This window comes from Leptonychotes weddellii, chromosome 10 (genome assembly GCF_054177405.1).
Source record: "Leptonychotes weddellii isolate Sample4059 chromosome 10, ASM5417740v2, whole genome shotgun sequence".
Taxonomy (NCBI): domain Eukaryota; kingdom Metazoa; phylum Chordata; class Mammalia; order Carnivora; family Phocidae; genus Leptonychotes; species Leptonychotes weddellii.
This window is the reverse complement of record NC_138378.1, coordinates 58527863-58542285: the sequence shown is the minus strand read 5'-3', so window position 1 is coordinate 58542285 and position 14423 is coordinate 58527863. Positions and strand designations below refer to the sequence as shown.

General features: G+C 36.1%; 1 protein-coding gene across 1 annotated transcript in view; it reads right to left on the bottom strand.

Moving 5' to 3' along the window:
* Positions 1-2195: 2195 nt before the first annotated feature.
* GTF2A1L (general transcription factor IIA subunit 1 like) overlaps positions 2196-14423 on the bottom strand; it is a 24933-nt gene continuing 12705 nt past the window's right edge. Inside the window, exons 5-7 of the mRNA XM_081832311.1 lie at positions 11163-11423; positions 10140-10229; positions 2196-2374 (exon numbers count right to left, since the gene is read on the bottom strand). Coding sequence (XP_081688437.1) covers positions 2267-2374; positions 10140-10229; positions 11163-11423 — 459 coding nt within the window. The 3' untranslated portion in view covers positions 2196-2266. The remainder of the gene's footprint in view (positions 2375-10139; positions 10230-11162; positions 11424-14423) is intronic.

Genomic DNA, 14423 nt, shown 5'->3' with positions numbered 1-14423 from the left:
TAGTTTTTAAATTGATTTTTTGCAATTCTAAAAGATCAGGGGCATGAAGGCACACAGACACACAAATGGAACAAGTATGACATTTTTCTCTGATAAAAAAAGAGGACCACATAAATAAAGAGAACTAATATAATAGTATTTGTGATATGCCATTTTAAAAAATCACTGAAGCAAAGTGAGATTTTAAAATCCACAGTGGGTAAGAGGTAAGGAATTTTAGAAACACCTGTTACTGCCTCTGCCGAACATTTGAATCAATACATTAAAACCCAACACCCAAGTGAATGCACCTTCTCAATAAATTCAGCCCTTAATTTGCAGTAAGGTTTGCTTAGGACAAATACAGAATGACTGGGCAACACTGAGAGGAAGAAAGCAAGAACAACACTAGAAAGTATACTCTTCAGTCCTGGATGAGGTACATTTTAAGAATAAACACAAGAAGTAAGTGTCGTCTTTTGCCTTCTGTGTAGAAAAGATGGACATTTCATGAAGGACAACATTCATTAAGGGGACCCATAGCTCCTGGAAGTTCTCAAAAACCAGACAAGGATCTGGGACAGTGGGGGTCATAGGGAAAAGGATAATTACTCTGAGGATGAAGAGGGCATAGCTGGGGAATCCGGTTAGGAGAGCAGCACATTCACTAGTATTAACTGAATCCTCTTGCAGCTGCCAACTTTAGGCCAAAGACAGTACCCCACAAATGTTGTCCAAGGCCCAGAAGAGATTAATCCAGATTTTGGAAAGATCTACTAGTAGCTGAGTCCCTTGGGTAGGACAGGACAAGTACTGGAATAAATTAAATTCTCCAAATGGGGTTGTCTCTGAAAAAGAAATGAGGAATTAAGGGCACCTGGCTGGCTCAGTCGGTAGAACATGCAACTCTTGATCTCAGGATCATCAGTTCAAGCCCCACTTTGGGCATGGAGCCTACTTAAAAAAAAAAAGGTTGTATAAAAACAAACTATTAAATTAAAAAAAAAGAAATGAGGAATTCGTCTCGTGACCAGCCAAACCGAGGTATCCAATCCTTGGGGAGCTTTCTGAGACCATAACCCACTCATCTCAGCACTGTTTTTTCTATGAGAGTTACCATCCTAGAGAACACCATTCAGGGCTGAAAGTAGGATCTTAGAGACCATGTTTACTCTACCTGTTAAGAGAAGCAGAATGATAGGGAAAATGTTCCCTTGATGAATTTGAATCTACTAAGGCAAAAAGTAGTACAGAACAGCTTACTGGGATATTAATTTGTTTTTATTGCTGCAGGAAAATGAGAGCTATTTGTGTTTTGCACTCTGTTTTCTCTTCCTGATTTTAAGACAGTTATCTAGCTATTCCTGTGTCAAATGAGATTGCCTAGCCAAAACAGAAGATTCCTGAAAAGAACATCTCTTCTTAACTTTTGCTTTAGAAAATCTCAATTCAGTGAGGGAATTCCCTGTGAGGGCAAAGGAAAAGAGATGGCGTCTTTCAGGGGAAAGAGTCTGCAAAGGAATCTTCCACTGTTAAGAAAAACAGAAAAAAATGACAGATGAAGGAAAAACCCACCAGGACTAAAAAGAAGTCTAAAATTTCAAGAAATAGAATGGGAACCTAACCACTTCCTCACAATTCTCAGGGAGATAGCAGAATATGAAGAAGAATGGCCCAGTCACATGCTAAACCTAGAGAGGCTGATCCTTAGCTCCAGGGATCCTGGGCTCAACACAGATTTCCATGTTCAAGTACAATTTGGTTTCAACAGACATCTGCTTCCAAGGGACCACTTCGGCTTGCAAGGTCAGCCTATCACTAGTGATCAGTGTAGACTGAAAACCTAGAGAAGGCTTCTTGAATATCCCTCTAACTACAAAACTCTCCAGGATCTGTTGTAACATGGTTTGGGGAGAGATGGGAGGACACCAGCCCCGATCTAATAACTGATACCGACCTTACCATGAAGGTGAATTGGAGTCTGATTTAAATTTTACCTCAAGATTAAAGAACCATAACATTTCTTCATGTTCCATCACATGCGATTCATTTATGCTTCGTAATGCTATTAATAATGAGGGCTTTTAAAAAAAGAAACCCCATTAAAACAACAAATGAAATATAAAATTGGATATTTGTATCTGCATCTGAATTATTGTTTTATTAAGTTCCATACAGTGAACTAAAAATTTGAGCAGCTCTGTACTGGACTATATTTAAAATAAAAATAAGTTTCACAATATGTAATATAGTCCCACTGATGTTTATGGTGTATCGAACTCAAGTTTTACCACTCTGCATCACCAATGGCTTTTGCAAATACATAGTCTCTCCCTCCAAAACACATAACACCATCTTTCAAATAGAATTTCCATTTGTTCTTGCTTCGATGAATCTGGAGGGAGAAAAATAGTCTAAATTAATTAATTTCATAAGTTAAAGGATCATTTACCATTCTTTGCACATCGTATGGGATTATTCTGACCCTAAATGGGAGTTCTTTAAAAATAAGACCTCCTCAAGATAGTTTATTCATTCATCCAGCAAATATTTGAGTTCCTGTGAGTCAGGTATTGTTTTAGGCACTGTAGATATATCAGTTTAAAATATAAATATATATATATACACACACACACACATATATATATACGTATATATATTTTTATGTATTACTTTTTAAAAACTGGAAAAATTCCTGACTTTGAATAGTTTATATTTTAGAAAGGATGGGGGGAACAGAAACCTAATAAATACCTAAATTATAAAGAATACTAAAAGATGCGAAGTGCTATGAAAACTAGAGCAGGAAAAGGAAGATCACAAATACAGAGGTGGGTTATAATTTTAAATAAGAAAGTCAGGGTGGGGCCTGACTTATGAGGTAACATTTGAGCAAAGACTTAAAGAAGGTAAGGGATAAAGCCAGGAAGATATTAACCAGAGAGAGCATTCTAGGCAAAGGGAACAGAAGCACCAAAGTCCTAAGGAGGGGGATACCTGGATTGTTCAAGAACAACAAAGAGTTCAGTATGTCTACAAAGGAATAAACAGAGAAGATGTAGTTAATATTATCAGGAATGAAAAAAAGTGGAATTTCATTTTGAAGGAGAAAGTTAAAGTACTGAGCAAGGTCAGAAGATACAGTTTATTACCTATTAGATTCTACTGGCAGTTCCTTGGATTTAATAAATCAGTCTAAATACAGAGAAAATAAAAACTAGAAAATCCTACTACTTCAAGAGGTAAGAAATCATAAAATCATTGTTACCTCTGGATAAACCACAAGTGACTATTTAAAAACCTTAGATATGTATGATCTGAAATCAAGGATAAAAATTAAACCCAGATGTTTAGGGCACCTGGGTGGCTCAGATGGTTAAGCGTCTGCCTTCAGCTCAGGTCATGATCCCAGGGTCCTGGGATCGAGTCCCACATCGGGCTCCCTGCTCCTTGGGAGCCTGCTTCTCTCTCTCTCTCTCTCTCTCTCTCTCTCTCTGTCTCTCATGAATAAATAAATAAAATCTTTAAAAAAAAAAATAAAAATAAACCCAGATGTTTATTGCAAACAGTCAAGTCAAAGAAGAAAAACATGTGACCAATATTCAGATGCATTTTGTGAAGCATAAGAAAACACAAATGATAAACCCTTATTTGTATGGGGGGAAAGAAGTCCTAATAACAGAAAATTTCTTCTCAGTTTGACTCTCAAATTTATACTTGGACATATCTTAAAAAGTCCCTGAGAAAAAAATAATTAATTAAAATAAATTTTAAAAAAAAAGTCCCTGAGAGTATTCAGAATCCTGAACTCAGCATAGGTGATAAAATCTGACCATAACTAGAGGAGAACAACTGTAACAGCAGCAACTCTTCCTAGTAATTTTATTCTAGAAATAGTGCATAAATAGTACATTTATTCTAAAAATGCAACAATGGTTCAATATTAGGAATTTATTAATATAAAAACTGTATTACCAGACCTATGGAGATAAATCATATAATAATCTCCAATAATGTTGAGAAAGCATTAAATAAATTAAAGAATTTTACTTTTTTAACTCTATAAAAATCAAAGACTGCATCATAAACACACACACACACACACACACACACACCTAGCCTAAAAGCTGTCTTAGTGGTTAGTGGGGAACCCTAAAAGTATTCCCGCTAAAATCAAGACATAGACAAGGATTATCCAAGTTTTTATTCTAGAGATCCTAGCCAATACGATTAGGTAAGAGAAAATACAACTTGCAGTGGACGATGCAAGTAAACAAGAAGAAAGAAGTAGAGGGGCTCCTGAGTGACTCAGTCATTAAGTGTCTGCCTTCTGCTCAGCAGTGTCCTGGGATGGAGCCCCGCATCGGGCTCCCTGCTCCACGGGAAGCCTGCTTCTCCCTCTCCCACTCCCCCTGCCTGTGTTCCCTCTCTCTCTCTCTCTCTGTCAAATAAATAAATAAAATCTTTTTTAAAAAATAAAAATAAAAAAGAAGTAGAGGTACAGAAGTTGGAAAGGATAAAGATTTGCAGATGCAATGACTGCATGTCTGAAAATTCTAAGATAATCAAGTAAAAAATTACTAAATAATGGAGCACCTGGGTGGCTCAGTCAGTTTAGCATCCAACTCTTGGTTTTGGCTCAGGTTGTGATCTCACAGGTTGTGGGATCAAGTCCCATTGAGGCTCCACACTCAGCATGGAGTCTGCTTGAGATTCCCTCTGCCCCCTTTCCATACTCACTAGTGCGTGCGCACACACTCTCTCTCAAATAAATCTTTTAAAATATTACTAAATAATAATTCAGTATTGATACAAAATTAATATGCACAAATCCATACCCTTCATTTATATAAGCACTGATTAGAAGATACAGTGAAAAAGCCCTTTTACCACAGCAACAAAAGAGATAAAATAGCTAGCAATAAATTTTTAGAATATTTGACATTTAACCCTTTTTCCTGGCACATCTTAATATTTTCAAGTTTTTCCCTAATTGTTAACTTACAAATTTTAAAGGTAAATTCCATATGGCAAAATTTGACCCTTCAACACTCTCTCCTCTTTTAAATATTTTCCTGACTTGGCTTCATGAAGAAGTACTAACTTTACCAGATATTAAAAACCTTAATAATTATATCAATGTAGTACAGGCCAATGGACAAACCAATAGGACAAAAAAAATCAAGTAGACCCAAATATAGTGGTAAATGTAGTAGGTGATAAAGGAATCATTCTCTTATCAGTGTGGACAAAATAGACTTTTCAATAAGTGATGTTAGGAAAATTGGGTAGCTGCCTGGAAAAGAAAAATGAAAGAAACCAAAGAAATACTACAAGAAAACATGAGTGAATCCCTTTAAAATCTTAAGAAAGAGCTTTCTATTCATGACTCAAAATCAGAAGCCATAAAAATTAAGGTTGACAAATATAACATCTGCATAATAGAAAGAAAAAGCACTGAAAGCAAACAAGTGAGGAAAACTATTTCTGCATATAAGGGCTAATCTCCCCCCAAACAATATAGAGCTCTTAGAAATTAGTAAATACACCAATAACCCAATCTTTAAGAAAATAGACAAATATGAACAAGCAGTTCACATAAAAATAGAAATAGTCCTTAAACACATGAAAAGTTAAAAATTTCACCAAGACATCATTTTTCACTTTTTATAATAGCAGAGATTCAAATATTTTATTACACTCCCTTGGCAAGGCTGTAAGAAAAGCAGCACTCTCAAATACTGTAATGGGAATATATACTGGAATAGAGTCTAGGAGAGCAATACCCAGTAATCCCACTTTCCTAAAGATTTTATTTTTAAGTAATCTCCACACCCAATGTGGGGCTTGAATTTACAATAACTCCAAAATCATCTGCTGGGGATTTTTTTTAAATAGATATAACTGCACACATATGAAATGTCTTGTGGATGTGGTCATTCAATAGCAAATGACTGAAATATAACTCAAATATTCATCAGTTGGGGATCAGTGAAATAAATTTTAATAACTCTGCAACGGAAAATTACACAGCTATAAAAATATTAAGACAAAGATCTCCAAGATATATTGTCTTAAAAGACAAGGTGCAGAATACAGTGTTGACTATGCTATCTTTTAGGCTTGTACTTGAATAAAAAGACACTATAAATATATTAAGAAACTATTATAACTGGTTACATTTTTACACTCAAGGAAGAGACAGGGAGCTACTGGTAGGAAGCACAAACAGTGTAGGAGTAAGAACCAGACTTTTCATGGTATATCTTTTATAGTGTTTTGATTTTTTACCAGGCATGTATGCAGTATCTATTTAGAAAACAAAGCGTGTGTATAGATAGATAGATAGATAGATAGATAGATAGATAGATAGATAGATACTGTTACACACCTAGCAATTATTCATTGTACCAGCATCTAACAGACAAAGCCAACTATGAATATGCAACTAAAGTTTGCTAACCTGTTACATGAAGATGCAACATATTCAAGTAGTTTTACATTCCACTATAGTGTCCAATTATGGCATAGAACACTCCCATCTATAGTTAAAGCTTGCATTTCACCATTAATCTCCCTATAATAGCATTATTACTTTAACCTGTATATTAATCTCAGACATTCTCTAAGCCTCTGAAATAACATAATTACATCCTTTAATTCTCCACTCAGCATGGTGACCAATGACCTTCATTTAACCCTTTTTCATGGCACATCTTAATATTTTCAAGTTTTTCCCTAATTGTTAACTTACAAATTTTAAAGGTAAATTCCATATGGCAATCAAAGCCAGATAAAATATATTAAAAAAAAAAAAACTTCTCAAAGTTTAATAACCATACAAATCACCTCAGGGTCTTGTTAAAATGCACATTCTGATTCCATACTCTGAGGTAAAACTCAAAAGTCTACATTTGTAACACTTTCCCAGGCAAACTGAAGATACTGGCCTTCAAAACACACTGACTAGGGGCGCCTGGGTGGCTCAGTCGTTAAGTGTCTGCCTTCAGCTCAGGTCATGATCCCAGGGTCCTGGGATCGAGTCCCACATTGGGCTCCTTGCTCAGCGGGGAGCCTGCTTCTCCCTCTGCCGCTCCCTGCCACTCTGCCTACTTGTGATTCCTCTCTCTCTGTGTCAAATAAATAAATAAAATCTTAAAAAAAACAAAAAAAAAAACACTGACTAGTAAAGCTCTTAAAAGGTTACTGAAAACTCTTTCAATTTACCTGAGTCTGGTTATATTAAGTGCTACTTGAAATGGGCCAACCAATGCCCAGAACTGGGAAGTTATTTTCTCATAAAAATCCACTGTTGGCAGTGGTCCCTTGCATCCCACTTTGACTTTATAGATACATTTTCTTTGCTACCTATCTTCTAACTCCATCAGCCCCTTTTAAAAACGATTCAATGGCTCCCCAATGCCTTGACTTAAAATGTTCAGTACTGTTTTTAAAATATTCATCAGGGGTGCCTGGGTGGCTCAGTCATTAAGCGTCTGCCTTGGGCTTGGGTCATGGTCCCAGGGTCCTGGGATCAAGCCCTGCATCGGACTCCCTGCTCCGCGGGAAGCCTGTGTCTCCCTCTCTCACTCCCCCTGCTTGTGTTCCTGCTCTTGCTATCTCTCTCTCTGTCAAATAAATAAATAAAAATCTTTAAAAATAAAAAATATATATTCATCAGAGAGGACTCTCAGACAACTAGATTTGTTAACACTATACACCTACTATCACTCCTTCTACCTGCCCTGTAAGAAGCAAAAGACAATATATGAAAACACACTTTGAAAAATACAAAGCACTATGTAATTAATTACAAGCTATTTCCCACAATGCAATACAACAAAGGATACTATATCCATAATGGTCTAGAAAATTCTCTGTGACTCTATGGAATGCATACATAACTTACTGCTTTATAGTGTTTTCTTCACAGAAGGCAATATACTGTTTATACAAAGCTAAAGTAAGTTTCAAACTAAGAATGGTCCCGTTTCTATTACCTATTCCTTCTTATGTTTATGTTTACCAGCATCTCAATTGCCATTTTCTATCTACATAAAATGTTATAGGAGGGAAAATGATCTTATTTTTAGAAAAAAAGGATTTATTTTTATAGCAATTCAAAACACCATCCTTTGTTTCTCCCGAGTATATTGGAATTGTTACTGAAAAAAAGGCAAAGATGTAAATCTGCATTAGTCATCAGGGAAATGCAAATCAAAATCACAATGGGATACCACTTCATACCAACTAGAATGGCTAGAATCAAAAAATCAGATAACAAGTGTTAGTGAGAACGTGGAGCAATCTAAACCCTCATACACTGCCGATAGGAATGGAAAATGGTAGAGCCACTTTGGTAAACAGTCTGGTACTTCCTCAAATTATTACCATGTAACCCTGGAATTTCACTCCTTGGTATATACCAAAGAGAAATGAAAATACATGTTCACACAAAAACCTGTACATGAATGTTTAAAGCAGCATTCTTCATAATAGCCAAAAAACGACAACAACCCAAATGTCCATCAACAGATGATTGGATAAACAAAATGCGGTACATCTATTCAACAGACTAGGATTCAGCAATTAAAAAAATGAAGAACTGTTACATGCTATGACATGGATGCATTTGAAACACTGTGTGAAGTAAAAGCAGGCAGGCACAGAAAAAACACACTTATTATATGATTCCTTTCATATGAAACTCCAGAATAGAGAAATCTAAAGAGACGGAAAGTAGATTAATGGTTTCTTAGGCCTCGGAGGGGATGGGAGGAAATGGGGAGATATAGGAGTGAGAACTAAAGGGAAATAGTGTTTCTTTTTGAGGTGATTAAATGCTCTAAAATGGACTATGTTAATGGCTGCACATATCCATGAATATACAAAACCACTGAATTGTACACTTTAAACGTGAGTTGTATAATATGTGAATTGTATCTCAAAGCTGCTAAAAACAAAGAAGTAAATATGCAGGAATTAAAGACAAAAGCTGAATATTCTACCACATAATCACAGATACAGTATTTAAAAAGAAGAAAAGGCAGTTTTCTCTTTTAGTTGTAAAATTAAATTGCTTCTAACTTAATCTCTAGGTTTGAAAACTGACACACCTTCAACTATTTGCTTAAGTGGGCCCCATGGAGCCCAGTGCAGAGCTTGAACTCATGACCCTGAGATCAAGACCTGAGCTGAGATCAAAAGTTGGACACCTAACAGACTGAGCCACCCAGGTGCCCCTCAACTCTCTTTGTTGATCATTCTCTAATGTCCAAATAATCACCAAGTCCCATTGATTCTTCCGTCTCTGACTCTTCCATGTTCCACATTGCCATCCTTATTCTGGGCTCTGGTTACTTCGTGTCTGCACTATCCCTGTTCTTACCATTTGCCTCTGCCTAATCAGGAAGTATAGCCAGTTTTAAAACCAATTAGTTTTCTCAGTAACATTTTCAGAATGCTAACATCCTTCAAATCAAGTTTGAATTCTCCTACCAGGATTCTGGATTTTCCAGTCTGCTGCCAACTCTGTCCCCAACCCAGCCTCATTTCCTAATAAATCCAAAAGAAGAATACTTCATTTAAGGCAGAGCTGTCTCTTCACCGCCTCCTTGTACATTCTACATGCATTCATTTCTCTGTCTTGTATTAAGCTGTTCTACTCAAAATGTCTACTCTCCACACTTATCTATATCTTACAAATCATTTAAGACCTATTTCAAAGCCCCACATCACCCATGAAGGATTTGTGGAGAACTCCAACTACAAATGATTTCTTGTATTTCCTAGCTACTTTTTGGACTCACTGTCTGTGCCACTCATCTTAGCATTTGATTTATATGCCATGTATTTTAGCATTTGATTTGCCTGTCACAGATTTTAGCTTCTGATTTACCTACCATCTTATTGTATGCCATTCTTTTATTACATACAGAAACATCTTGTTTTAATAAGATTGTCACCTCCTTTAGATAAGAACTATCACTTTTTTGGTATCACTGAGAACACACAACACAGTGTTAGATATAAAATATACATAACTAGCTTTTTCAAGATTAACTATGAACTGTAGTTCACCATAATTGTCCATCATTTTACATACCTTTCTACCATAAATGCAATTAATAAACCCACAGTTTAAAAGGTGAATACAGTACCTTGTCATACTGGCAGACGATTACATTATCCGTGTCAAACAGGTCTGGCACATCCTGCTCACTAACATCATCTCCAGAATTTAAAGGGTCCTAAAGATGAAATATGGTCACATTAAGGAATTTCACGATGCTCTGAATTTTTTAAAGACAAAGATACATATAGAAATAAAGGAACTTGGTGGGGTGCCTGGGTGGCTCAATCAGTTAAGTGTCTGCCTTCAGGTCACGATCTCAGGGTCCTGAGATCGACCCCCACATGGGGCTTCCTGCTCACAGGGAATCTGCTTCTCCCTCTACTCCCTGCTTGTGCTCTCTCGCATGTGCTCTCTCTCGCGCGTGAATAAATAAATAAAGTCTTAAAAAAGAAAAGGAAGGAAGGAAGGATCGAACGAACGAACAAACTTGGAAAGAGAATAGTATTTTACTTAAAAAGTCAAATAACTTGAGCTTGAATCCCAGGTTGGACATTTAGTAACTACAAGATTGACCTTCATCAATTTACTAAAACTCTTCATATCTCAGTTTTCTCATCTGTTAAATGAGGACAGTAATAAGACCCATAGGGCGGTGGGAATGTTAAATAACATAAAGCAAGTAAGACTTAATGTGATACCTGGCACATCTGTAAGGCCACCATAAGTGATAGTACTACTTACTACATTCCACAAAAATTTACTGCATTTATTAGAATCAGAGCAGATACTGTATGCTTCTAACCTGCCTGCCTTCTGTACCTCCACTCCTGGCCTCTAAACCTCCCACTATCCCTAGTTAAGACCAACAAATATAGTAGCCGATTCCCAAATACTTAGTACTGCTTGAATTACAGTTTAAGATTAAAAGTTTAAATACAAGGGTACAAATAAGTCTCATTTTAAAAGACTAAAGACAGGGTTAATCTTAATTGCGATTCCTCTTGATTAAAGTATGTTAAAGAACCAAGTATATTAGAAGTATATTAAAGTACAAATGCTATAAATTTAATTTTTAAAAAAAAAGTTTCAGCTCAAAAGTGATCCTCACCTCTTCTACAACGTCTATTTGAGGATCTTCATTATCACTACTGTTCGCAGTTGAATCTTCATTTGATATACTGTCAGCTTCTTCTTCAAGTACCTTCAGGCCTCCTGCATCAATAATCCCTAGAAATTCGTTCTCATCTACATCTCTTGTACTTCCTATTTCGTCATTGGAAGATGTATCACCAGTTCCATCTATTTGAATTATTTCATTAATATCATCATCAGTTACCTGAATGCTTAAATCCATCTGAGAATTAGAATCCTAGAAAGAGAAAGAAATGCAATAAAGTTTTTCAAGTCAAAAAGGTGTATAATAGGGAGGGGGGTGGGAGGATGGGTTGGCCTGGTGGTGGGTATTGAGGAGGGCACGTTCTGCATGGAGCACTGGGTGTTGTGCACGAACAATGAATCATGGAACACTTCATCTAGAACTAATGATGTAATGTATGGGGATTAACATAAGAATAAAATAAATAAATAAATAAATAAATAAAGGTGTATAATACATTTTATCACACAAAATATAAAGTTAAACATTTCACAAGTGATCTTAAAATATACTTTTCTATATTTCTTTCCTTTCCTATGTATGTTCCCTAATTTTGTATTTTAGAACAATCCCAGCATTTCTGTGCAAAATGGTGTAAGTTTTAAACCATAAATAAAGTAAACCCACTTACACTCATACATAGACAACAAATGAGTTTACCAGTTTCAGGTAGTAACTGTCCATTTTTCTATATACCACCTTAAATTTATACAGTACTTGTTAGGTTTTAACTCTTTCATTTTATATTAAACAATAATTCAATGAAGCAGAAAGTAAAGTGATATCATGCTCAATGGATAAATAAAAAACAAAAGATTATACTAGCTGAAATCAAGCACAAAAGAACAGAAAGAAATCAAAACTGAAAAAAGTGAAAAGAGAAACAGACAAATCTATAATTATAGTTGGAAAATTCAACATTCCTCTCACAGTGAACAATAGAGAAAGTAGACTGAAATTTAGTAAGGATGTAAAAGACCTGAAAAACACAATCAAACAATTTAACCTAATTGACATTTACAGAATACTCCACCCCAAAATAGCAAAAGGCACACTTTTTTAAAGAGCACACATAATGTTCACCAAGATGGACCATATTCTGGGCTCTAAAACAAATCCTGACAAATTTAACACACACAAAGTATGTTCTCTAATCACAAAGGAATTAAACCAGAAATCAGTAACAGAAAGATCTGGAAAATCCTCTAATATTTAAAAATTAACACATTTCTAAACATCCATGGATCAAAGAGTAAGTCATGAGGGAAAGCAGAACATAATTTTAATTGAATGCAAACAAAAACATAACATTTCAAAACTTGTAAAATGTAGCTAAAGCAGTGCCTAGAGGGAAATTTACAGCATTACATGATTATATTCAAAAGGAATCAAGTTTCAAATCAATGACCTAAAATTCTACCCATAAGAAACTAAAAAGAGAAGACTGAATTAAGCTCCTGGCAAAAGAGAAAACAATAAAAAGAGAAATAAATGAAATTGAGAACAGGAAAAAATTGAGAAAGTTAGACCAAAAGTTCATTCTTTAAAAAGATCAATAAAATTGATAAGCCTCTAGCCAGACTGACAAAGAAAAAAAGAGAAAGAAAAAAAACAAACACTATCAGGGATTAAAGAAGGGGTGTTGCCATTGATTCTAAAGATATTAAAAGGATAAGGAAATTGTCTTCAGCCATTTGAGCTGCTATAACAAAGTAACACAGACTAGGTAGCTTATAAACAATGGAAATTAATTTCTCACAGTTTTAGAAGCTGGGAAGTTCAAGATCAAATCACCAGCAGAATCAGTATCTGGTGAGAGCCCACTTTCTGGTTCACAGGCAGTGCCTTCTCACTGTGTCTTCAATGTCAGAGAGGCTAGAGAATTCTGTAGGGTCTCTTTTATAAGGCAATTAGTCCCACTCTGACCTAATCACTGCCAAAGACCCAACCTCCTAACTACCATCATCTTTGGGGGTTAGGATTTCAACATATGAATTGGGAGGCAGAGGAACACAAACATTCAGACTGATACAAGTCAGTTTACAAAAATTGTGTAGTAGCAATAAATGATTGGAAACTGAAATTTAAAAACAGCACTAATTAATTTAAATATTTACCTCAAATTTTAGAGAAGTTTCCAAAAGTTGCCCCGTTGGATTTAAGTTTTGTGGGTTTTTAAATTTTTTTAAAAATTCTACTCAGCATCTAGTGTACTATTGGTCTCAGGAGTAGAATTTAGTGATTCATCACTTACTTATAATACCCAGTGCTCATCATAAAAAAGTTGTCCAGTTTTTAATAGTCTGCATATCCAGTAAATGGGAAGAAGTCTAATGAGCACTTGACCTCCTTGAAGAGATGAAGGGCTGCCTCCTCTGTGGAGAGGGAAGCTCTCTGAGAAGCTATGCTCATGCGATTGTAGTGCATGCTTTCCATCCTAATGGAAACTAGGAAATGCAGGAAAGTGTGATAAGGAAAACAGGAGCAGGTGAGTGTGGAAATTAGCGGACTTTTACCCCCCAAAAGTCTTTAAAAACAGACTACCTTGAGTTAGGGGTGTGATTTCTGGGTTATATATGAAAAGAGGTGTCTTATAACTAACACCATGAAACCAACAAGGGAATATCCTTCACTTCCCTGTGACTCCAGGCATAGTTGCAAGAATGCTGCTTAAGAATGTCCACAATAGGGTGCCTGGGTGGCTCAGTTGGTTAAGCGACTGCCTTCGGCTCAGGTCATGATCCTGGAGTCCAGGGATCGAGTCCCGCATCGGGCTCCCTGCTCAGCAGGGAGTCTGCTTCTCCCTCTGACCTTCCTCCTTCTCATGCTCTCTGTCTCTCATTCTCTCTCTCTCAAATAAATAAATAAAATCTTTATAAAAAAAAAAAAAAAAAGAATGTCCACAATAGCCAAACTGTGGAAGGAGCCAAGATGCCCTTAAACAGATGGATTAATATGTGGTCCATATATAAAATGGAATATTATTCAGCCCTCAAAAGGATGAATACCCACCTTTTGCATCAACATGGATGGAACTGGAGGGGATTATGCTAAGTGAAGTAAGTCAAGCAGAGAAAGACAATTCTCATATGGTTTCACTCATATATGGAACATAAGCAATAGCACGGAGGACCATAGGGGAAGGGAGGGAAATCTGAAGGGGGAGAAATCAGAGAGGAAGATGAACCATGAAAGACTATGGACCCCAGGAAA